The sequence below is a fragment of the Python bivittatus genome, unplaced genomic scaffold (genome assembly GCF_059951505.1).
Source record: "Python bivittatus isolate LINGU-HERP-01145 unplaced genomic scaffold, Pbiv_v1 ctg000410_np1212, whole genome shotgun sequence".
NCBI classification, from domain to species: Eukaryota; Metazoa; Chordata; class Lepidosauria; order Squamata; family Pythonidae; genus Python; species Python bivittatus.
Window position 1 is genome coordinate 225059 of NW_028277067.1, and position 26745 is coordinate 251803.

Below are 26745 nucleotides of genomic sequence, written 5' to 3' on the forward strand. Positions count from 1 at the left end.
CATGGCAAAATGTACTTAGGAAGTGAAACAGGAAAACACTCCCCAAGGTCACTTTGAAAGTGCAAGTGGGGGATAAATGGATGGCAATGTCATATGTTTCTGCCTTCCAGAAACAGTTACCTGACTGTTCTGGTAACAGGGTAATCAGGCAGTGTGAATAAGCCAATTCTTCACAGATGGAAAAGCTGAGCACTGTACAGTTATTTACTTGGGTTTATAATATTCTGCCATCTGTCCTTTTTAGGGGAGGAAGATTGTTTTAAATTCAGGGTTGTATTCCTTTGGAGTAAAAGTGGTATTTATAGATAATGAAACAAGATGCATTTGCCCTTTCCATGTATGCTATTGTTTCTCTCTCACTTTGCTTATGATTCCACCAAGTTTTTTTATTTATTTCTGGTAAAGCTCAGGGTTCAAAAGCTACTCTGACAATCTTTGCCCAGGAAGACTCATGCCAAAGTCCCCAACGCACTGTGAAAAATTTCCTCACCTTGTATCTGAACTCTAAAAATAGTAACCAGGAAGGCACAATCACCTTTTAATCTAGGATTTTAATCACTTCAGATTGGACCCAACATATAGGAGCCAGCTGATTATTGATGCAATTACACATATTTATATGGGAGGAAGTCTTACGGGTATTCTGGATTGCATGGCCAGTACAGGCTGTTCCACCTGGAAAATGAACAAATCTACATTGTTGAAAAGTAAAGACTTTATTGAAAAATATTCAGTTTTATGTTACAAGTTTTACTCTTGGCAGAGTAAGTATACAGCAGTTATATAATTAAAGTGTAGTCTAGAGTCAGGGTCAAATCCACCTTCAGTCATGACTCTGGGCCAGATACCTTCTCTTAGCCCATACAGCATTGACGTTATTTAGGAAAATTAAAAGAAGGAGTGCTATGTATGCCATCTTGAGCACCTGGACAAAGAAGGAAAACAAATCTCATAATCACAAATAAAAGTGGAAAGAGTAGATGGCTTAATAGATGCCTTTCAAATATGATTTTTAAAGCATGTCCATATTCTTTCAGATAGATGTTTCATTGCTTTTAACCTTCCAGGAATCTAATGAGGTCAACAGTATCAACCTCTACATTCCAGATGGAAGAAAAGAAATGGAAGCAAACAAACATCATGCCAAAGACTATGAACAAAATGAATCTGGGGTTAAGACTACAACTGAAGCTGCTTTGGACTGGATTTATCAGGATATGAAAGGTAGGAAGACAAAAGTGGTTGTATGTGTGCGTGTGTTTTCTCTTGCACGATATTGGTTCATGAACCAAAAGGAAGAGTGGTCAAAGGCATCCAGGAGGTCAGGAACTCTTTTCTTCTCATCTACACTGACTGGCAAAGTTCCAGCCAAGCTTTATTGCCCTTCTTGTATTCGCAGTCTGTATGACAGAAGGAAGAAATATTATGGTTCAGTTGTGACACAATCAGCCTTCCCCTTCCACCTTTCAGGTGTCCAAGGTCCTCAGTTCTCTCTCTTTTTCTTCAAGAAACAGAGTGCATTCCTCAACAGTGGTTGAGTTCTATTCCAGTAGAAGCAATTTGGATTATCCCACCTTCAGGCATAACTGATGAGGAAGGTGCTGTTTCTCCTCTTCTTCCTCTTCCCTTGTGCTGAAACAGGTGAGTAGCGGTAAAGCTGTAAACAACTCTTTGGAGAGATAGCAGGATGGTTCTAGGAAAAATATATATTTCTGTATAAATGATGCATCTTCCAAAGAGAGATGAATGGCAATGGGGGATATAAATACATTTCACAATATTTTGGATCTGTATGTTATATGCTGGCTAATGACTGAAAAAAATACTATTACTAGATTATGTCTTGATAATTCAAGAATACATTGCTGGATATAACCAAAACTTTGTATATAGTCATAAAGGAGTTTTGAAATACAAGGAAAATACAAGGAAAAATGGAATAATTTCCAACTAGAAAACCACCTTATAAAATTGATAAATGTATGAAATTTTTGTGCATGTCATTGTGACAAATAATCAAATTTATATAAAGTATCAAATATAATCAAAATTAGTTAGAATTCCAATATTCTAAAGATTGTATCAGAGGGAACAGGAATCTTATATATGACTGCTACGTCTATAATTCATACATTTTTATAAAAGGAAATCAATACTCCAGATTTTAAAATAATTTTTTAAAGAGAAATGCTTAAAGATAAGAAAAACAGCTCAGCAGTAGCAAAAAAGGAGCTGCATCATCGCCTGGTTTCCTCTGGAATTGGCTGGTGAAGTAAGACCTGAGAGAGTTGTGACTTTCCCATATGGGGAATATGGCAGTTCAGCTGAACAGATACCTAATTCCTGTTTTATGGAATACCCAGCTTTTTATATGTTGAATGTTTTATTTGGGATGAGAAGGGATCTTGGAGGAAGGCATGTTAAGGATGGGACAAGCACTTGCATTGGACTAATGAAAAGTTGGGTTCAGACCCACTATTTTTAAAATTTCTACTGATGTTTATTCAGGCCATGTCTGATAGCAGCTTGCAAACTAACAGAGCTTTAGGCTTCATGCGGTTTCATAGGGCAAGATAGGGGTCACCTTCCTGGCATGCTATGGATGGATGTTATTGGGTAGCCCAAAGTATCTCGCACAATAGATAGGTCCAGTTCAACAAAAGGAACCCTGAAGAAGTGGCCCATCTCTAGCTTTTATTTAATTGGATCATAATTCTGGTAAAAATTCAAAATAGCAAAATAAAATGCAATCTAAAGCCATATATCTTTTTTGTCTAAAACTCATGAAACTGTTTTAAAAAAACATTCTGTAGACATGAAATTGAAAATAGGAAACAACAGCCCCCATTTAATCCTTCTTTGTAACAACTTCAGTTCTATTTACTTATTGTCAAAGGTGATCAATTTTATTTTTGATTTCTAAATTTGCTTTGAGATGGCTGCTGTCACAGAAGGAAGAAAGCCATCTAGGATGACCATCTTCTCAGGCAAGATGGGGTGGCTGCCTCAGGGGGTGTTATGAAAGAGTGTTATGCACTTATTTTTATAATTATAGTTTTATAGCCATAGTTAGGAAGAAGTACTTGGCGGATATTCTTCTTTTTATGCTGGCTTTGTATAATAAACTTCCTAATTTGTATAGGCAAGAGGTGTCTTTTGATGTTTCACTTTAGACAGCTAAATCCTAGGCATTCCAACTTTTCTTATCCTTTTTATGCCTTTCAGCAATACAGAGAATAAAGCAGAAAGCCAATCAAGGCAATTCTTTATTGGAGCTTTAAGCTAACCATGTCCCATCCTACTTGTTGCTGAAAGTGAAACTGGCTGGCTTAAGCCGGCTTCAAGTCCAGTTTACCATCCATTCCTCAGCAGTGGCCATGATGGTGGCCAGGTGTTCAGTCTAGACAGTAATTCCAGCAGGTTCTGAATAATAATTTTTCCTGACTATGCCCCCTCCTACTCTTGCTGGTACGGGTAGTGCCATCTGCTTTCCTCTGTGAGAGTAGAACAGGTATTTTCTCTTACTTTTGATGCACCCCCTGGCCTAATAACTATTTATTTCTTTATTTATCCAAATATATATCCTGCCACATCACAGACTCTTGGCAGCTCACAGAACAAACAGACATTGTAATACATTTTAAAAATGCAGTGCTTAGAGAGCTGGGTCCACTATGGAGAAACAGCACCTCCACACTTTGAGCCCCCAGATCTCCTGAAAACAGGGGACACAGACAGCCTCTTCTCCCAGCATGACTGGTCAGGCCAACTCCAGTGGACAGATGTGGTCTGACAGGTAACTCAGAGCCCATCTAGAAAGGGCTTTATAGATTAAAAACAGCACTTTAAATTTCACTGAGGAGTTAACGCAGGGCCTACAAAACAGCTGTAACATGTACCGCCTGGCAAGTACTAGTGAGCACCCGGACCACCATATTTTGCACCAACTGTAGCTTCTGGGTGGTCTTTAAAGGCAGCCCCACTTCATCCTGCACTCTCCAGTTTGGAATGTGGGCTCGGGCATCTGTCAAACACCACCTGGTGAATCTTTTCATTTCTGATTTTTTTCCCCTGCAGTTTTACTATCGGAACAGTGAAACAACTGCTGTTTCCACAAATGTTCCTTTGGGTTCTTCTTAGCTAGTCTCCATTGCAACCATGATCCTTCCATTGTTACATTTTTACACTGTTCAGCTGGTTGATAGCGATGCATCTGAAAGATGACATTGCAACAGAGAAAGGTTAGAAGCAACCACAGTTGCAGAAGCAACAGTTGCTTCGTCATTCTGATGCTGTGATTGGCAGAGAAAAAAAATTAGAAAAAGTCACTTCTTGGACAGTGTAAGAGGGGGCTGCCCCTCAAATGAATGGTAATTTCCAGATTCTTGGCTTTCATTAAAAACCAAAGAACAATTCTATATGCCTTCCAGAAGCTGAAATACAAGGTAAAATGTACAGTCACTATTCTGCCTATTTATTTTATAAGCGGCACCATTTCCTGCATTGTACTGCTTTAAGCCAATTGCTGTTCCCAGAAATGATGACACCAGCACAGTCTGGAGAAGGAAGTTCCTGGTTTATTTTTTCTCACAATGGATTCCTTTTTATAAAAACATCTTCCCAGTGGGAAGTTACTTCTGCCTCATAAAAAAAAAGTTCAGAAATGCAGGCTTTTGGAGTAGCTCTGGCTGGGCAATAGTATGGTTTCCTATTCCTCCTAACTGCAGGTCCAAAAACAGGAGTTTATATTTGTAGTGCACTTTTACCTCAAAAATGTAGTGATATTTTTCCGTATCTAAATATTGAAAATAAAATCCTGCCAATGCATGTGGATAAAGGGCTTTTTCCATTTGCACCACCAAGCCATGGGACAACACAGTCTGGGAACCTCTTTTTCCTTTGGGTACTATAATATTGCCTTAATCTCAACCCCAGTCCGTATCTGAGGCAGCCTTGAGTCCTCCTTAGCTGTTCTTGCAATAAAGTGGTGTTTTCTTCTTCAGATTACAGCAACCAGGTTGCATTTTTAAGATATGCAATGTCTAATGCATTTTGCTCTTGGTGGTGCAGTCAGGACAAATGTAGGGGTGGAATCATCCCGGCACCTATCGTTACTTCAGGATGGCCCAAGCCATTCATTTTGGGGAGCTGGAGAGTAACTCCTTCAGTCTGCAGATAAGCTGTTCGATGGTATCAGGGCGGGAAAGATGAGCGTGCATCTCAACTTTTTTGGCAACCACCACAGCCTGATGATCAGTTCTCTGGTGGGCTTGCCCTGAATACGGGTTTAGTGCTCAACATATATTCTAAACAACCCTGTGCAGCACCTGCTTGATCAGGTGAGGTGGCTGACTGGTCAGGTAGGAGATGCTCTCCTTCAGCCGTTCACCTAATAGATCAGCTGACCAGTTAGGGATAACACCTGAAAGACAATGTCATTCCTATAAAGTGACATTGTCCCCTAATGAGAAGTGTGGTGGGATGGAAAAGCAAGCAGACAGCACTAGTGCTACCATTTATTAATTATGGGAGAAATAATGATGTATATATGGACATGTTAAAGTAGTGCTGGAGTCCAGTGACTGTACTTTCTTATGTATTTGGGAGTGTTGTTTCAAGGTGCCTGGAGCTGGTTTTTGGACATTGGTTTTACTGTTTTTTTAAAATGTTTTTTATCACTGCTGATGTGGGCCTTCCAGTGTTATGGCAGATAAGATGGGTGGCCGTATATATCAAACAAACAAGCAAACCCTTAGGGTTCCCCTTAGCTAATCTCCATTATAAAAGTAAAAATAGAATTGTAATTAAATAAAAACAAATAATGAAAACAAGGAGAAGCATGGCAATGAGGAAGAACAAAAAGCACCAAATAAAACCCTCTGCCACAGACAAACAGCTTAACTGTCTTAAGCAACTGTCTCAGTAATAATTTCTTAGTAGAGCAGAGAGAAGTAAACCTGCTCTCTCTTGGTAGAGAGTTTCAAATGCCTACAATGGGAACTGTCTTTGAGAAGTTCCTTTTTCAGATTTGGACTTGGTGAGTCTTAGAGAGTAAAATCTTCTAAAGTTCTTAGAACCCAGGTGAGCTCCCAGGGGAAAATGGCATATGACATAGTCTGCCCTAAGTTGCATACAGGTAGTCCTCATTTAGCTACTGCCTCATTTAGTGACCATTCACAGTTACGATGGTGATGGAAAAAGTAACTTCACAACCAATCCTCACATTTATGACCTTCTCAGGTCTATAAAGCAAAGGAAAGCTGAAGTAAGATTATAAGTGCAGTTGCAGTTTCACTTAGAAACAGCTTCACTTAATGACCAACTTGGCAGTCCCAATTGTGGTCACTAAACAAGGACTACCTGTATAGCTTCATGGGTCATAATGCTGGCCTTGCAGACTGAACCAGATAGGAATTGCAACCAGATGAGCTAATTCTACTTTATGGTAATGCTACATTGACAGAATCATGCAAGTCTGAAAGTACAATTCTCCCCCCAACCCTGTTTTCTTTACTACTTGAGAATCTCTTCTGAGGGTCTTGCCTCACCCACTATCCAGGTGTGGGCTATGCTGTCTTTTATCTGACCATTCCTTTGGCACCGTCTCTTTGCCCAGTCTCCCAAGGTCTTTCCCAAGTTCCATTACAAATAACCTGCAGGATGCAGCTCTCTAGGCCCCAAGGAAAACCTCTCTTCTGGATTACCACTAGATGGCAGGAATGGGTTAAGATTTTCTTCATGTCTTTGCTGCCTTCTAGAAATCATCTGGGTTTTTGCAGCCAGATATTATATGCTTCTCCTCCCTCTCCTCATTCATTCACAATCAAGAAGGAGAACTGCGGAGGATACACCAGAGTCTTCAAGGCCATCCCTTCTGGTGCCCACTGTTGCTGAGGTGACACTGAGAAGTGGCAACAGATGAGATGATAACAGTGATGGCAGCATTTCTTCCCTCACTTGCTCCCTCCTTCCTCCTGAGCCACTCTTCTGTTGTGGCTACAGTTGGGCCCCAGTGCTATGGCTACCATATATGGGCTGCGAAGCTCCAGACAATCACAAGACATTCTGCAAAGAGATGCAGAAAAAGTTAACATGTTGCTGCCATTCAGGCTTTTGTAGTTCAGATATGGCAGCTGTTCCCACATGATCAGGTTTGTTGAAGGACAGGGCAAGTAGTAGATGGCCAGGAAGGGCCAGGAAGGGTGACTGGTGCCAATTGCCATCCCTACCTTCCGAGTATTTATATCATGGATAACCAAAATCTTGTCTGGAGACATACTGGCAAGTAGTCCTCTGTTTTAATGAGGAAATCATCTCTGTTCCTTATAACCAGCCTGTTTAACAGTGTAGATGCAGCATTCCAAATTTTGGGGGCACAGCTCCATATAGAGAGTGCATTATGGTAATCCACAGGAATGTGCCAAATCAGACATCTTACAGAAGTAAGCATTAACTAACTAGGATTAAAGCATGAATTTATTTTCTTTCATTTAGTCCATTACTGATTCTAGTCACAATTTTAGACCTTAAAGGCTATTTTGGATTTCCATTCTTATTTTGTGGTTTCAGATAAGGATGACCAAGATATTTTCTGGATCTCATTGATCAGAAGGGCAAATCCAGTATACTAATGTCTCAGAGTCATGTGGATTTATCGCAGTAGACTTGATGTCCCAGCTGTTTAGTAACCAGGTTTATAAGAAATGGAGACTGCTCTCTGGGTGTATCAGATTTTTTAATTAAATATGCAATTCTTTTTAGGATCTTAGACATAGTTGATTTCTTCCAGAATGTTATGAGAATAAAACATGGAAGCTCAAATGCTCAGTTATACAATGTAGTCTCTCTGGAGTCTGTTATCTTCTAAGACAAGTTTGGATATCTAACTCCCAGCTGCAAATAAACCTTTCCTGACAAGTTACTAAACAGGGTGGTGACCTCCTGACTAGAAACATGCTTAGAGGAAGTCAGTTAGCTAAAACCATTTCAGTCTGGTTCCAGGCCTGGCTTTAACACAGAAACAGCTTTGATTGCCTTGAGTAATGCCTTTTATTGAGAGAGAGATGACAGAGCCTTACTATATTGATTCACCCTGATGCACCTGGACCTCCCAACAGCTCTTGGCACCAGTGATAATGTGGTATTGCATGTGTGGTTCCATTGTTGGGAATTAGAAACATAGGCTTACTATGCTTCCATTTCTACCTGCAGTCTTGGCATCAGAGAATGGTAGCGAGAGATACCTGATCAGCCCCCTGATGATTTTGTTGTCAGGTCCCTTAGGGTCTTATCTTTCTCTGCTCTTCAGTGACTTCATAAGCCCTTGGAATGATTATCTAGAGGTGGATGCTGATGACACTGACTCTTTCCCTTTCATCTGAATTAGGAGAGTCTGAGCGAGGGTCTGCCTGTTGCCTGGAATCAGCAATAGGCTGTGTGAGGACAAACTGAATCCCAGCACCATGGAGATATTGTAGTTAGGTACTGTAGTTCTCAGGCCAAGGAATTAGGAAAGTGCCCATTGTGGATAAGTAGTACTCTCTCCAGAGGAACAGGCACATAGCTTGGGGCATCTCCTTGATTCCAATCTCATGATTAGAGGCACAGGTGGTCTATGCCCAACTTACACTGATGTACCAATTATGACCTCTCCTGGATCATTGTAGCCTAATAACTTCACGACTGGATGACTCATAATTCCAATTCTTTATTGCAGGTCAGCGACCCAGACTAAATAAAACTTACTAAACAAAATCAACAGAATATAGCTACAAAATAGAACATACAAAATAGAGTAAAGCATATAGAATAAAAAAAATGAATAATCATGCTTGCACTATTTTGTTGTCAGCAATATATGAATTTTACAAGCCACAAAAATAAACTTGGCAATGGCAACAGTTACCTTAGGATCCTTACCTGTTAGTAAAAATTGAATTTAAAATTCTTTAGTCCATCACAGAAATGCTGTTAGAAGAAGCGTTAACAGATACATGACTGCATTGCACTCTACATGGGGCCACTTCAAAGACCATCTGGAAGGTGCAACTGGTACAAATAGTGGCTGCCCAATGATTACATAAGATCCCTAAATGAGACCACAGAACACCAATTTAAATTCACTGACATTAATTTTAAAAGCTCAGAATGACTTAGATCCAAATACTTAAATATCACCTAAACCAATTCCATCTGATCTTGCACTAAAATCACCTGGAGAGGCCTTGCTTGCCTTCTTACCAGTTGCTTCAGCTCCCAGTGAGGTGGCCATTTGGTGGCAGTGCCCCAATTATGGATCTGTCTCCCAAGAGAAGTGTATCTGGTCGCAAGATCTTCTAGACACAACAGAAGTCATCTCTCCATTCAGGAATCTCTAGGATAGCAACTATTCCAGGACTTAGCTACCTCTTATTTTCTTTTTTAAATGAACTCTGGCTTAATCTTTCAATTTATTACTTTTAGATACTCTTGGCTTTATTACTTATGATTGCTTTTATTACTTGTAAACAACTCTAGGCTGCTCCAAGAGGCGCAGCTAGAAATAAAATAAAAAATAAGGACAATTCCATCAGGGAATCCCCTAAATGTTATAATAAGTAAGTGAGATTTATGTAACAAGACTTCCTGTTTCACTGTCTCCCAGGTCCAGCGATTAGGAACGATGGGACAGCTAGTTCAGGCAAGGCATGCTGCATTCAGAGACTAAGAAAGGTGGGAAAGGGGTGGAAGAAAGGTGCAGCCTGCTTTCTTTGCACCTATAAACCTAGGCAGCTTCCCCTTGAATGGATGTAGAAATAGCTGTTCTCTTATTGCTGCTCTTAGTCCAGCATTGTTCTGTGTAAAAGGAAGTGTAGAAAGCCACTTTTCCATTGCCCCAGTGAGACACTTTTATCTGGGAAAGAAAAATAAGGCTTCGAATGTAAAATATCCATAGCTGCCAATATAATTCCCATGATTATGCATCATGCTAACACTATCAGCATTGTCCTCCATATTTCTTTTTAGATGGCTTCAGGGATGACACTAGACACAGACTTCAATCTCATGAGCTGAAAAAAGTGGAACATCTTCAATGGGAAGTGATGGAAGCCGAAGATGAAAGAGACCAGGTAGCAGTCCTTGGCCCTGCACACTCCAGAGGTCTCGAGAGCAATGTACCTGCTGAGATTAACAGCGTGGATTCAATGGACAACAGGGTGATTGAAAAGAGGCCTCTGGGCAGAAACATCCTTAGCATCAGCAGTGAATCTGAGGGTTTATCAAAAGACTCAACTTTCAGTAACATCAGGGCTTCACCAGCTAAGACCATTACTAGAGTGAGCGATGACACTGCAGATACTGGTTCCCCACGTACCCCCTCTGGGGAAACGCAGAGCTATACAACAACAGTCAGCATGACAATGAGCGATGGGAGTATCGCCTCAGTTTCAACAAGTTCTTCTTCAAGTGTAACACAGAGCCACATACCAGGTACCAGCCCCACCGGGAATAAGTTCACTGCAACCACACCTTCCACAACTACTATCTCAGTCAAGACTTACAGTCCTGCAACTGCGCACAGCTCCCCACCAGATACAAATACCACTCTGGCTGACGTCACTACAAACATACCATCCGCAAGTGCTCCCTCAGAGGAACCACCCAGCTCCCAGATCACACTAAGTACCGCAGAGAGTACCGTTACCACAGACACAGCGCCAAGCACTCCCGTCTCTCATGAAACTCACACTTCCTCAGTAGGTACCACTAGCACATTAAGTGATGTCACTACGAGCACCCCTATTACAACCTCTCCCTCGGATGAAACTGCGCACAGCTCCCCACCAGATACAAATATCACTCCGGCTGACGTCATTACAAACGTACCATCCGCAAGTGCTCCCTCAGAGGAACCACCCAGCTCCCAGATCACACTAAGCACCGCAGAGAGTACCGTCACCACAGACACAGCATCAAGCACTGCCGTCTCTCATGAAACTCACACTTCCTCAGAAGGTACCACTAGCACATTAAGTGATGTCACTACGAGCACCCCTATTACAACCTCTGTTTCGGATGGAACACACAGTTCTGCAACTGCGCACAGCTCCCCACCAGATACAAATATCACTCCGGCTGACGTCATTACAAACGTACCATCCGCAAGTGCTCCCTCAGAGGAACCACCCAGCTCCCAGATCACACTAAGCACCGCAGAGAGTACCGTCACCACAGACACAGCGTCAAGCACTGCCGTCTCTCATGAAACTGACACTTCCTCAGTAGGTACCACTAGCACATTAAGTGATGTCACTACGAGCACCCCTATTACAACCTCTCTTTCGGATGGAACACACAGTCCTGCAACTGCGCACAGCTCCCCACCAGATACAAATACCACTCCGGCTGACGTCATTACAAAGGTACCATCCGCAAGTGCTCCCTCAGAGGAACCACACAGCTCCCAGATCACACTAAGCATCGCAGAGAGTACCGTCACCACAGACACAGCGTCAAGCACTGCTGTCTCTCATGAAACTGACACTTCCTCAGTAGGTACCACTAGCACATTAAGTGATGTCACTACGAGCACCCCTATTACAACCTCTGTTTCGGATGGAACACACAGTTCTGCAACTGCGCACAGCTCCCCACCAGATACAAATATCACTCCGGCTGACGTCATTACAAATGTACCAACCGCAAGTGCTCCCTCAGAGGAACCACCCAGCTCCCAGATCACACTAAGCACCGCAGAGAGTACCGTCACCACAGACACAGCGTCAAGCACTGCCGTCTCTCATGAAACTGACACTTCCTCAGTAGGTACCACTAGCACATTAAGTGATGTCACTACGAGCACCCCTATTACAACCCCTCTTTCGGATGGAACACACAGTTCTGCAACTGCGCACAGCTCCCCACCAGATACAAATATCACTCCGGCTGACGTCATTACAAACGTACCATCCGCAAGTGCTCCCTCAGAGGAACCACCCAGCTCCCAGATCACACTAAGCACCGCAGAGAGTACCGTCACCACAGACACAGCGTCAAGCACTGCCGTCTCTCATGAAACTGACACTTCCTCAGTAGGTACCACTAGCACATTAAGTGATGTCACTACGAGCACCCCTATTACAACCTCTGTTTCGGATGGAACACACAGTTCTGCAACTGCGCACAGCTCCCCACCAGATACAAATATCACTCCGGCTGACGTCATTACAAACGTACCATCCGCAAGTGCTCCCTCACAGGAACCACCCAGCTCCCAGATCACACTAAGCACCGCAGAGAGTACCGTCACCACAGACACAGCGTCAAGCACTGCCGTCTCTCATGAAACTGACACTTCCTCAGTAGGTACCACTAGCACATTAAGTGATGTCACTACGAGCACCCCTATTACAACCTCTGTTTCGGATGGAACACACAGTTCTGCAACTGCGCACAGCTCCCCACCAGATACAAATATCACTCCGGCTGACGTCATTACAAACGTACCATCCGCAAGTGCTCCCTCACAGGAACCACCCAGCTCCCAGATCACACTAAGCACCGCAGAGAGTACCGTCACCACAGACACAGCGCCAAGCACTGCCGTCTCTCATGAAACTGACACTTCCTCAGTAGGTACCACTAGCACATTAAGTGATGTCACTACGAGCGCCCCTATTACAACCTCTCTTTTGGATGGAACACACAGTTCTGCAACTGCACACAGCTCCCCACCAGATCCAAATATCACTCCGGCTGACGTCATTACAAACGTACCATCCGCAAGTGCTCCCTCAGAGGAACCATACAGCTCCCAGATCACACTAAGCACCGCAGAGAGTACCGTCACCACTGCCGTCTCTCATGAAACTCACACTTCCTCAGTAGGTACCACTAGCACATTAAGTGATGTCACTATGAGCACCCCTATTACAACCTCTCTTTCGGATGGAACACACAGTTCTGCAACTGTGCACAGCTCCCCACCAGATACAAATATCACTCCGGCTGACGGCATTACAAACGTACCATCCGCAAGTGCTCCCTCAGAGGAACCACCCAGCTCCCAGATCACACTAAGCACCGCAGAGAGTACCGTCACCACAGACACAGCGTCAAGCACTGCCGTCTCTCATGAAACTGACACTTCCTCAGTAGGTACCACTAGCACATTAAGTGATGTCACTACGAGCACCCCTATTACAACCTCTCTTTCGGATGGAACACACAGTTCTGCAACTGCGCACAGCTCCCCACCAGATACAAATATCACTCCGGCTGACGTCATTACAAACGTACCATCCGCAGGTACTCCCTCAGAGGAACCACCCAGCTCCCAGATCACACTAAGCACCGCAGAGAGTACCGTCACCACAGACGCAGCGCCAAGCACTCCCATCTCTCATGAAACTCACACTTCCTCAGTAGGTACCACTAGCACATTAATTGATGTCACTACGAGCACCCCTATTACAACCTCTCTTTCGGATGGAACACACAGTCCTGCAACTGCGCACAGCTCCCCACCAGATACAAATACCACTCCGGCTGATGCCATTACAAACGTACCATCCGCAGGTGCTCCCTCACAGGAACCACCCAGCTCCCAGGTCACACTAAGCACCGCAGAGAGTACCGTCACCACAGACACAGCGTCAAGCACTGCCGTCTCTCATGAAACTCACACTTCCTCAGTAGGTACCACTAGCACATTAAGTGATGTCACTACGAGCACCCCTATTACAACCTCTCTTTTGGATGGAACACACAGTTCTGCAACTGTGCACAGCTCCCCACCAGATACAAATATCACTCCGGCTGACGTCATTACAAACGTACCATCCGCAAGTGCTCCCTCAGAGGAACCACCCAGCTCCCAGATCACACTAAGCACCGCAGAGAGTACCGTCACCACAGACACAGCGTCAAGCACTGCCGTCTCTCATGAAACTGACACTTCCTCAGTAGGTACCACTAGCACATTAAGTGATGTCACTACGAGCACCCCTATTACAACCTCTGTTTCGGATGGAACACACAGTCCTGCAACTGCGCATAGCTCCCCACCAGATACAAATACCACTCCGGCTGACGTCATTACAAACGTACCATCCGCAAGTGCTCCCTCAGAGGAACCACCCAGCTCCCAGATCACACTAAGCACCACAGAGAGTACCACCACCATAGACACAGCATCAAGCACTTCTGTCTCTCATGAAACTCACACTTCCTCAGTAGGTACCACTAGCACATTAAGTGATGTCACTACGAGCACCCCTATTACAACCCCTCTTTCGGATGGAACACACAGTCCTGCAACTGCGCACAGCTCCCCACCAGATACAAATACCACTCCGGCTGACGTCACTACAAAGGTACCATCCGCAAGTGCTCCCTCAGAGGAACCACCCAGCTCCCAGATCACACTAAGGACCACAGAGAGTACCGTCACTGCTATTACAAGCTTTCCTTCATGTGAAACATCCAGCCTGGCAACAACACAGAGCCTCTCAGCACATGCCAGCACCTCACCGAGCATAGCATCAACAATAGTTACCACCACAGGTAAGCACCAGTTTTGATTTGATCCATGTCTTTATGCAATCCTCTTTTTAGCCTTCCAAAAATCACAAGGGGTTTTCCATCTATTCCTGTGATATGAAGCACAGTGTGATTTTTAGGAAATGGGTGGGATTTAGAGCAGTACATGTGAACTCACTGTATTTATCTGTTAGATTATTTTTTTATACATATCCCCCTGTGATAAAGAATAATGCTTCTGCTTAAATTGCTGTCTTATAAGAATAGATTTTAATTTCCAAATTAGATCTCTATGTGTGAGCTTCTCTCTTCCAGAGCTATGCTACAATGGTGGAACATTTGATGGGATCAAATGCATCTGTAATGAGGATTTATTCTATGGGCCCAAGTGTGAGTTCCCTGTGGATGAGATCCCTGTCAGAGAATGTAAGTACAATCAAGGAGATCTTGATCGTTCTTTCTAGATGACAGCCTAGTAGAGCTTTCTCAAATTGCTTGCCTTCCAGATATGTTGGATTATCATACTAGAATAAGGAGAATGTATTTGGAAGGAACTAGGTTTGGAAAATGTGGCCTAATAGAACCTCATTTGTACTGCGTGTAGACCAGGAACATGTAGGAAAATAGATAGCTCTCCATTCCCACTTATACCTATCTTGGAATGATGATTCACAGAAGCCTGTGTGTTTACCAGCTCCAACATAGAAAAGATTTGGAGCTATTTTTTTTTTCCACATGGCTACAGTGGCCTCGTGAATAGGTGAGAAGATACTGCCTGTTCTGTGCTGAGTAAAGTTTCTTCATCTAAGGAGAATCATGGAGACCGTCTCAAAAATACCTGATTGGTCATACACTGTTTCTTTTTACTTGTAAATAAAAAATTAGCTTTCAAGCAGCACAGGGGATCTTGGGATTTGGGCATTTGAAATGGTGTTGGAGAATGCCAACATATTCACCTCTTGCCCGTCACATTTTAGAATTCCTTTGCTGGGAAGTAATTTGTTGAGGCTCATGTGAACACCTCTTTTCCTCTCTTTTAGTATCTGTGACCATTATTGTTGAAGCCCAGGTGAGGGTTACTAACAGAGAGTACAACGAATCTCTGGAAGACTTAAGCTCTGCCTATTCTCTGGAAATTCAGGATCAGTTTAGAAAGCAGGTAAGATGTACTGGATCAAGGATATAGACTACATTTGGTCCATGTCACTCAGATACCATTTAAATGTAATGTATCTTGTACTCTTCCTTAATCAAGGCCAGCATTCCTAATTCTTATCAAGAATATGTCTCCTTCCCAGTTAGAATCTCGCCTTTTGGACTCTCAGCTTTCTGCAGCTGGAGAAATTAGAGAAGACATAGCTGTAGACCACATATTAAATGCTTTATGTGGTTTGCTCCTGAATAAATTTTCTTTCCTGGCATAGTTTTGCTTTGTTTATGAAGACATTTTGTATTTTTTGTATGTTGTAGATGAAAATTATTTATCATGCTGTCCCTGGATACCAAGGTGTGGAGATCTTACAAATGAGGTGGGTGTCTAAAAAAGAGACTAGCTTGAGATGCCATATAATGCCCCATAGGATTATATTCATGTCTTAGGGTTGGGGATGATGAGCCATCAAATGAATTTGTCTCATTCATTCATGCCAGCCTCAGTCCCATGTCCTTTGCCCACCTGAATACACATAGAACTTGTTCTCCCATTGTGGATCCTCCTTTATGATTTAACTAACCCCCCCTTCAGATCAGGGCAAGAGCAGGGGAGGGACGAAGTGTGCATGGAGAATTTGAAGATTGGGCCATTTTACATGTCTTATACATACTTTCAGTCATCATGTGCTCCAGAAAACTTCTGAAGAAGATGAAATGGCTCTCCAACAGAAGCACTAACAATGCTGATCTTGAGAGATAAAGCAGTTAAATTTGGACTACATTGAAATCTCACTCAGTCATGAAGCTTCCAGGGGAACTTTGAATCAGTATACAATTTGCAACCTAAGCTCTCTCTCTCATGGGGATTAAATGGAGTGGAAAGGAATAGAACCATCTAGTTCATCTTGAGCTTGAAGGACGAAAGGGGCAGGTCTATCACAGCCTTCATCATACCTTTATCAAGCAATAAAATGGTAGTTCAGCACTAGAGGAATTGCTTTTCCTTCATTGTTCTCTTAGGAACGGCAGCATTATTGTGGTGCATAAAGTCATCTCCCAAGTCCCAGTAAAGAACAGTTTGCAAATGATCCAGAAGCAGATGGAGAATATTACAGTGTCAGTGAATAACTCCTTGAAAGACATCCATACCGAAGGGAACTGTAGCATCCTTTCAGGTATGGGCTGGCTTGGTCAAACTCTTCCACTTGGATACGGTTTCCCTTGACTGAGAGATAAGCAAGATTCTTGGGCTATTTCTTCTTTCAGTCGAGAGTCTTTTTTCTTCAGAGTCTTATGTTTTGATAGAGACAGAAAGCTACAAATACTGATATTTGTATTTTGGGAGATGGGAGATAAATCATAAATCAGGTAGGAGATCTACCTATGTAAGCTTAATTAACAACATTCCTCAAGGCTGTAGCACAATATTCAATTAAAACCAGTGAGATTTGCCTTTAAATCAAAACTGAGGTGTTGAATAAAACAAGGTTTGAACTAAAGATACTAATTGTGTTGGCACTATGCTGGGTTGTCATTTAAAGAATTTCTACAAAATTCAAAATATGTTTTTTATAACATTCATTATGTTTAGATTTGGCTTGTTCCTGACATCTAAATGATCTGATATTTTCTAGTTCTGTTGAATTATCCTATTTAAATTTTAAATTTAGACACTGATGAATTTTTGACATCCCAGTTGCTGATTTATTCTATCCCAGACTGCTTCAAAAGGATGATTTTCCTTTGGGGATCAAAAGGACCTATTTAATAACAGAATGTTTTGGGTGTACAAGGATCTCGGAGGAAATATGTTAACCAACGCAACTATATTGTTTTCTTCCAGACCCAGAACTGTGCTTTGTTCCTTTACATAATTCAATTCGTGACACAACTGTACTTTTTTCACCAGAAGGTAAGTTCCAGTAAATGGATGGGTGGATAATGATAGTTCTGTCAAGATTATCAGGAGTAACGTTTACATTTTTAAATTACTTAATTTTCTATCCATATTTTAAATGTGTAATTGCTAACAGTACCATGGATGTTTGAACCATTGGCTTTTCATACATAAACAGAAGTCCCTGGAAGATTTGGTGATATACAGTTGCAGTTAACCAATCAATCAATCAATCCAGTCAGTCAATCTCATCTAATTCTTTTATGTCAACATGTAGTGTCAGCCCCATAACTCACTCATGAGGAACCTCTAGCAGGCCAAGGAGACCCACCAGACCAAATCCCTGGAAGATTTGGTAGTATATAGATGTAATCAATCAATCAATCAATCAGTCAGTCAGTCAGTCAGTCAGTCAGTCAGTCAGTCAGTCAGTCAGTCAGTCAATTAGTCTCCTCCAGCTCCTATATGTCCACTTGTAGTATCAGCAGTGAGGCAATGGCAGCAGAAGAAAGTGCAGAAAAAGATGTGCAGGTCATGCTAACAGATGTTGTCATTTATGCTCTTCTCTAGACAGCAACTAGACATCCATGTTAAAGTCCCAATCCTTGAGCCAGCAGAAAAACTTATGGGCGTAAATTGCCAGTCACGACACTGGCGTAGTTGTGAGGCCTGCCTATGGTGCTGTCATTTTTGTTAAATGTAAGACAAGTTAAGGAAAGTGATTGATGGATTCCCTGGCTTCATTTCACCTCCCATTAAGTTTCATCTCCTGACAGGAAAATAACCTTCAGTCATTCTTCCTAAAGAGGGGTATGTCTGGGGCAGGGAGAATGTAGGCAGGTATGTGGAGGTGGAGGCTAACCATTTATGGAATTGTCCTACTAACAGATCACAGGCATGCAAGTACTTTGTGCCCGTAGCCTGTCAACCATGCTATTTCTGAACATGCGTTTAGTGCTCTTCTGAAAGCACTAAGCCTGTGTTCCAAATAATCTGGCTAATAGGCCTCAGGTCTGTAGTAGAGGCATGAGGTGCAGCTCTCCCATGTGTCTTCTTGTTCTAGTCCCTCTTCCATCAAAATAATAAAAACAGTAAAAAGGGTGCCTACGTGAATCCCTTTGTTGCCAAAAGCTGCACAAAATCTCTAATGCACCCAAGGGTGACAAAAGCAGTAGCAACACAAAGTGGGCAGGATTTGGCTTTCTCTTCCACTTTAAATTGACTTTCTATGCAGCAGAAAACTTGCAGTCTCTCAAGAGAGCAGCAGATACACTTGGAAACATCAGTTCAGCATTCTATTTGGGGATGCAACACCCGCCTTTCTAAGAAGCCCCTTATCGGCTCTGGAAAGCGCCAGTGAGGCATCCTGTAGGCAGATTCCTCTTAGGTAGCCAGGGGTTCATCTCTCTCGCAGCCAAACTGAAATAACACGGAGGTGGTTCTCAGCCCCAGAGGGGAGGGGTCATGTGGGCAGCCACCTTGTTGGTGGAGTGTGTCAGACACTACCCATGGCAAAACTGTGCCAGGAGAAGAGGGAAAACATGATTTTAAAACTGGAACAGCTAAAGACAAGTTTAATCTGCCTCGGCAGTGGGCTGGGGATGAAAAAAAGGCAATATCACAAAGATACTGTTAAGAACATTTGCAGCACATACATCCAGGGCAAAGGCAATGGGGCTTTTATTTTAAAATTCCAGAATTCAGAGACCTCTCTTGCCTAGTTACACCCTTCTTTCTTTTTATAGCATTTTGTTACAAGTTTTAAATCCATCTCTTGTAAGCCTTAAATTCACCAAGAGAATGCAAACAAAGGAGAGGAAATTATACAAGCAATGGCAGAGGGGAGAACTTGATGGACTTTAATGATCAGGAGATTGAGCATTGCACAATGATTCACAGTCCTTATTGAGTTATAGCCAGTTATAGTAAATTTATAATATATTTATATTGAATAAATTAAATTAATTAAATTAATATATTATATTAAATATATATAAAGTTATAGTAAAGATCAGTCTTAGCTGTGCTCCATCTGAGACTTAATCTGTTAAGTATTTCTTAAGAATTGGGGGAAGAATTCAGTAATGTTGAGGATGTATTTGAATAATAATGGAAAAGCAGGGTGGGAAATTCAAGGTAGAGGAATCATAAAGGAGAAAATATTGAGTTAGTAAGCTTGTCTTTTTCTAAAACCCAAAATGGCTGTGAGTAAATATTACAATATAAATAGAATAACAACAAAAAGTTAAAAAGCAATTATTAGGGCATATTTATACTATAGTTGGGGGTCTATGAGGAAGAAACCAAAGAAAGATAGAAAAAATAATAAATCTCCAGTTCCTATATTTCTATTTGCATTTTAATACTTGTTTGCTGAGCTCTACTTGTACATTCTTCCAGCTTCTGCATTTGCTTGTTTCAGCTCTTAACCATCTTCTTGATTCTCTATTTCTGAAGTTGCAGTTCCATCCTAGTGACAACTCACTTCTGCTCAGATATCTTTTCTTTCCTACCATAGGAGGATATTTCTCAAAACTGGTGTTGCGCTTTGCATGGGGCAGATTAGTGGGGGAGAAGGATTATCTTGCAAAGTTTCGGCAAGCTTGCTGCATCTCTGTCATCAGATCATAATTTGGTACAATTCTTTCATTTGTCCTGTATGAAATGTCCACATTTCATTAGATGATGAGTACCTCTTTTTCTTTTTCCAGAAAATTGCAAAAGGTATGCAGGTAATTCAAGTTATGCAGACTACTATTATCCCCAGATAATAGAGGGCACTCTGCGCTGTGTCTCAAGATGTGTCAAGGGCACTCAAGTCTCCATGAACTGCTTCAATGGTGTTTGTCGTCTCTCTGAAATCGGCCCTCAGTGCACGTAAGTAGGCAAAGGGAGTAGGAGTACCAAAGGAGTCCTTAGATCCAGGTTCATCAGTCCACCAACTACTTAAATCTTGAAATAGTTACTAGTTCTAACAGGGATGTTCTTCCACCTTCCTAAACTTTTCTGCCTGCACAATCTCACATTTTCCTTAAATTTCATACAAAAGCTGTTATTAACATAGTTGTTATCAAAAATTATATTAAACCTGTAAAATTTTGAAATGTTGTCTTCCTCTGATCTATGCAAGGATTTGGGGCTTTATAATCCTGGGGGATTTCAGTCTCCATGCATTGGGGGCTAAGTTAGGAGATGCTCAGAATTTTATGGCTGTCATGACAATCATGGGACTCATACAGGTAGCCACAAGCTTGTTCTGGTTTTTACCTTGGAGCAGTTGTTTTATGATCCACATATGGAGAAAATTTCTGTCAGTCTTCGTTGTGCACAAATTACTTTCTCCAGGGATCTATGGGTTTCCAATAGAAACTTGGGAAATTTCCCAATAACCATGCAGTTAGTTCCACAATGACTCTCTGAGCTCTCTAAGAAGGATTTGGTGAGAGTGCTGGAAGAAATTGCTCCCAAATGGCTTCTTCCTATATGCAGACTTAAGAGCATTTCATGGTTCAACACAAGAGATTCCCAGAGCACTGAAGACATAACATTAACAACCAACATGGCCAAAGATGGGTATGAACCCAAAGTTCTGCTTCCACTGTGCAATAAGGATGATGTCACTACTTCTCTGATCTTAGTGTAGCAGCAGAGTGTCATTCAATGACATCGTTTAGGGCAACTCAGATTCTCTTGGGGGATGACAGATGAAAGATCTGCCTCACAGCTACTACAAAAACAACATGTGAAGTTTGTGTACCAAATGTTGTTTCTCGAACACTCATACCTGGATTACAGTAATGCCCTTTACTTGAGGATGCCTTTGGAGACTATTTGGTAACTAGAACTGGTCCAAAATCCAGTGGAATGCTTTCCAATATATCCAAGTTATTTCAGCAGATCTTTGCACATCTTCCAAATGTTGCTTTGATTCCCAGTACATTTCTGGGTATAATTCAAAATGCTAGTTGTTGCCTATAAAGCTCTTTATGGTTTTGTTCCTCAATTTCTACAAGATTGCTTCCTCCAAGCAGAATCTACCCAACCTATGCACTCCATCTGAGAAAGTATGCCTGTGACTTGCTCTCCCCAGATGGCTTGGGTGCTGACAGCACAGCAGGAAGCTTTTTCCATAGCTACCCCAAATCTGGAAATCTCTTTTTCTGTCCTAGGAAGTTAGGATGGCTCCCTCCTTACCAATGTTCCAAAACCAGGTGAAGGCCATCCTCTTTCATCAGACACCAGAAGATAGGTTGCAGGAATGGGACATCTATTCACTTCCTGATAGTTTTGGTTTGATGACTATTGGTATTAATGTATTGTGTTTTCATGTTTTCATGTTTAATATGTTTAATTATGTTTAATTATTTTAATTTTATGATTTTTCAATGAAGTTGTTCTATTGGGAGCTACCCAGAATCTTCTGAAGTGGGCCACATACAAATATTGTAAAATAAAAAAATAGGGAGAGCTTTCTTTATCAATTCCTCTCTCTTTCCCATAGTTGCAATCATTTGGACCTGTTCTGGTACCTGGACAGTTACTGCCAATTACGCGTCCAAAAGAGTGCTCTGGGCCTTGGTCTTGCCCTGGCTGTGCTCTTCGTAGTCAGCATCATCCTTATTATCATCCTCATCAGAGCCAAGCAAAAGAAGTATGGGACCAGGTAAGAGGCCTAGGAAGTCTACTGGTACAAAATAACAGAGGAGAACATGGATCCTTGTACCATCTGATTGAGAAGGATGCATACATGTGAGAAGACCCAGAAACCCAGAAACCTTTAATATATAGAAGAAATGGCTATTCCTGGTTATTTAAGGGCAGATCCATACATTCTGTTTGGCTCATCACCAGTATGCCCCATCTGGTGCTTCCTGAGTGCAGGAACAGATGATGACATCTTCCTCCAACTCCAGCCCATTGCAAATGTAACCCCTGCCCATATCTTCCAGCTTTCTGACCTGAGCCATATTATGCCTTTCAGAGAGGTCTCCAGCACTTTGTTCCATCCTAGTAGCAGCCCCAGCTCTGACTGGCTGCAGTACCTGGCATGTCCCCTCCCTTCCAACATCTGGTTGTTACCCTGTGCAACCATTTAGCCCTGGATTGCCAGGCTGCAATGTTCTCCACATTTTAAAATAATCATTCAGTTAATAAAACAATGGCCTATTGAATCAATGAACTAGCATCAACCCTAGAAGTTCAGGATCCTTGAAACCCTTGTCTCTCCCAGTAGCTGCCCTTTCAATTTTTGCCCAGGCTGGGTATAACATGCTCCCCTCGCATTCCAGTACCTGTCCAGGGTACTCCAAAGTTTCCTTCCCCCCCCCCCGCTTTTTTTTAATCTTTAAGTTGCAATGTAGGAATGTTATTATTTTATTTTTATGAAACTGACCTTTGTTTCTATGAAGCAGAGCAATGGTGCTACAGTAAGGGGAAAAAAGAAAACGAAATGGTCTACTTTAGTGTCCAATATGGGAAGGGTATGTGTGTGAAGGCATCCACGTGTGCAAGTATCTGGGAAAGCAAAGTAAAAGTGCAGGGACTAGTAAGGAGGGAACAATCTCTAAAAGGAAAATGCAGGCACTGATAGACCGATCCATATAGGAGCCAACGCAGTGAGGTTTGCCTTCTCTGCAAGGATGAGAAGGGCAAGCAGTAGGAAAATGACCACTCAGATCTTGCAGTGGTCGTTTTCTGGACTGAGCCCCAGCCCAACCCTGTTACCAACACATTATAGTCCAGAATTTCTGAAGTTGGCTTAAGAAACAGCTGGGAGCAGCATGGGAGAGAATTGGTTTTGGGCTGCCCCTAACAGGTGAAAGGCTACCATTATTAGAAAATGAAATATTTGGTCATCCATGGTGCAGGTGAGTAGTGAAGAGAACCATCTGTACAGTGAGAATAAGTTCTACCTTGGGTTTTTTACATTGATCTGTGTTTGTTCTTGCAGCAGTTCTGCTGATGCTGACATCTGGTATGGACAGGATGCAGATGAAGAGTGGATACCTTCAGGGGATCTGAACATTATGAATAAAGCAGCAGTCTCCTCCTGGGATAGTAAGTATTTGTTCTGCCATGAGCAAGATGACATCTGTGGCAAACACAGGCAGGGTAGAAGTTTGCTGTCTGAGGGTCAGGATTTTTTTCTCCAAAGCTTAGACCCAAAAGTCTGATGAAGTGTAAGGAGCTGCTGTTTTGTCCCTAGAAAGACTGTAGATGGGATGTTGGGTGGGGGGATGGCATGGTCATCCTAATACTATGGATTGTTTTTCTTTAGAGCATCAAGACAGAGATAAAATGTTCAACCTATCACTTGACTCAGTAGATACTTCAATGCAGGTATGTACAGCTGGATTTCGCTTCACCTCAAAGAGAAAATACATACTGTCTAAGTTGGAGAAGGGCATCACAGTCTGTATGATTATAAAACATGCTGGCTGGTAGGAATAGAATTTAGTTTCTCAGAGATTAATTAGTTAAGGTTGAAATTTGTGGATGAGCATCTAAATGAAGTCCTCTGGTATACTGGAACTGTAAAAAGATTTTGATTAGAAGTGGGGGTCCTTCAAGGATCTCTACTCAGACGTGCTCTTTTAAAATTGTTCATAAATGATCTGTCTTCAGGGATGACTAGTGGCCAACTTGCAGTTGATACCAAATTATTCAAGGTGGCAAAACATAAAATGGAGATTTATTTATTTATTACAATTGCTTTTATGCCACTTCTATCATGTGACTCTAAGTGGCTTAGAGCATAATGTAGAGTACATATGATACAGTAAAATGTGTCAAAGTTATATAGCAGCAATAGTAATAATATACACTATCAATGTAAATTCCATATAACAACAACATACTACTGTCATATACAGTAACATCGAACAACCAGATTCATCTCAGTTCAGGTACATTTCTCATACTTGCCCCAGTCTCCAAATGTAGATCTAAAAAGCCACATTTTAAAAATATTTTTCTGAATAGTAAGAGCAAGGATGCAGTTCTTATATTTGGTGGAAAGGCATTCCACACCTGGGAACTCACTTCCAAGACTCCTCTTGTTGCACCTCACATGGGGTGGGGACTCTCCATAGGCCTGGCTTGGGTAAGCACATTCTGGTTGGAGCAGGTGGTTTTGAAGGTAGCCAGGTCCCAAGCAGGGTAGGACTTTAAAGGTGATCACTAGCCCTTGAATTGCATCTGGAAACAAACCATCAACTAGTGCAGCTTCTGCAATATTGCTGTTATATGACAATATAGGGTAGTTTTGGTTAATGTGCAGGCCATTGGACTTTGTACTATTTGCAGTTTCTGAGTGATCTTCAAGGGCAGTCTCATGTTCATCAGATTACAGTAGGCCACTTGGGAGGGTAACAAGAACAGGAGTGACTGTTACCAACACATTTTGGGCAGGCTCTATCTTTGGAAGCTCTTTATATTCATTTTAATTTTTGTCACTTAGAGTGGTATAAAAAATCCTTCCTTTGTGTGTATGCTGAGAGGTCTGAATTGTGCTGCTGATCAGGAAAGAGATCCTGGGGTTGTAGTGGATGGCACAATGAAAGCCACAATCTAGTGTATGGCATTTTTCTGATTCACCTGATAGAACTTAGATTCCACCTTCTAAGCAGTCCTCCTGAGCAGCACGGAACTACAGGATCCTCTCATTTACTGCAGCCTGAGAAAAGAACATCTCAGAACCTCTGACCAGACTACTGGTCACATTTTAATTAATTTAAGTTGTACATTATTTTAAGAGTTAATATCCTAATGTCATACCTAGTCTTGAAGGAACATTAGATTGTCAATTTATACTTCTTTTTTGCAGTTGCATTTCCAGAAGCCAGTAATAACGACTGACTGTTGATCTCACCCTGGGATACATCCTGGATCTTCCTCTTGAGTAGCTGAGATGAACAGCTAAATTAACATCCTAACAGTTGTACCAAATAGCCACCAATGGGCTGGTGGGTCTGATGTGCGGCATTGATAACGTTTACCTTCCCAATTGTCTTATTCTTAAATCGTCAATTGTTTAATAAACCAAAGAAAGAATTAAAAAAGATATTGAGTACAGCAATCAATTAAGAACATTAAATTGTGGAGTCCTCTCTTCTATTGGTAACATTAAAATTGCTTGTAGAAACTATTTTATATGACATTTCATTGTAGAGGGAAGGAGTTTACAGTTGCTTCTTCAACATGATTTAGAGCCCTCTGATCTGGATATGTATGGTTTTCAAACTTGATGCTGCATGATAAAGTTCACTGATTTGCTTTTGCTGAAACACTGTACGGACCTTAATATAACTGGGGGAATTAGAATAATCCTTCTGAAAATGTTTTCTTCTATAGTTTGATAAAAAAAGACAAATTGAACCCACTTTTTCATACATCTTCTGTTGTTTTAATTAAATTAAAATTTAATTAATTAAATATTTGAATTTAAATTAAAAATAATTTACGCTATTTTATTTATTAATTTAAAATTAATTAATTCATTAAATTCATTAAAGAGCCAGTTTGGTGTAGTGGTCAAGGTGCTGGCCCAGAAATCAGGAGATTGGGAATACTAGGCCTCCCTTAGACATGAAAGCCGGCTGGATGATTTTAGGCCAGTCACTCTCTCTTAGCCCTACCCATTTCACAGGGTTGTTGTTGTGGGGAAAATAGGATGCTGGAGTATTATGTATATATCTGAGGGACTGCCTTTCCCTGCTTTCATCTGCGTGTCCTACCAGATCCAGCAGAGGGTATGTTGCGGGTTCCCTTGCCTAGGGAGCTACATTTGACAGGCCCCAGGCTATGGGCCTTTTCTGCTGTGGTGCCTGCACTATGGAATCTTCTCCCCCCTGAGGTGAGGCAGGCCTCCTCATTGTTGAGCTTCTGGAGGTCCCTTAAGACTTGGTTATGCCAGCAGGCCTGGGGACCCCGGGATGGGGGAATTAGTGAGGTGGCTCCCTTATTTTTAACATCCTTTTATTCTTTGTTTTATTTTGCTTTTTATATTTTTAATGTATTGATTTTTTTTTTAAGCTTTGTTGTATGCCGCCCAGAGTCACCTGTGGTGAGATGGGTGGCTATATAAATGGGTTTAATAAATAAATAAATATAATATATTTATTTATATATTATAAATATATAATATATTTATAATATATAAATAAATAATTCAGGGG

The 26745-nt window shown here is 41.7% G+C and overlaps 1 protein-coding gene across 1 annotated transcript; it reads left to right on the plus strand.

Moving 5' to 3' along the window:
- The first annotated feature begins 1490 nt into the window (after positions 1–1490).
- On the plus strand, positions 1491–25944 carry LOC103050008 (uncharacterized). The gene is made up of 12 exons (XM_015890287.3): positions 1491–1641; positions 10006–14544; positions 14836–14946; positions 15561–15679; positions 15991–16049; positions 16693–16847; positions 17516–17584; positions 20281–20446; positions 22071–22232; positions 23520–23626; positions 23847–23908; positions 25395–25944. Exons 1-12 carry the CDS (start codon positions 1590–1592, stop codon positions 25431–25433), a joined length of 5640 nt encoding a protein of 1879 aa, XP_015745773.3. The 5' UTR covers positions 1491–1589; the 3' UTR covers positions 25434–25944.
- The last annotated feature ends 801 nt before the right edge of the window (positions 25945–26745 follow it).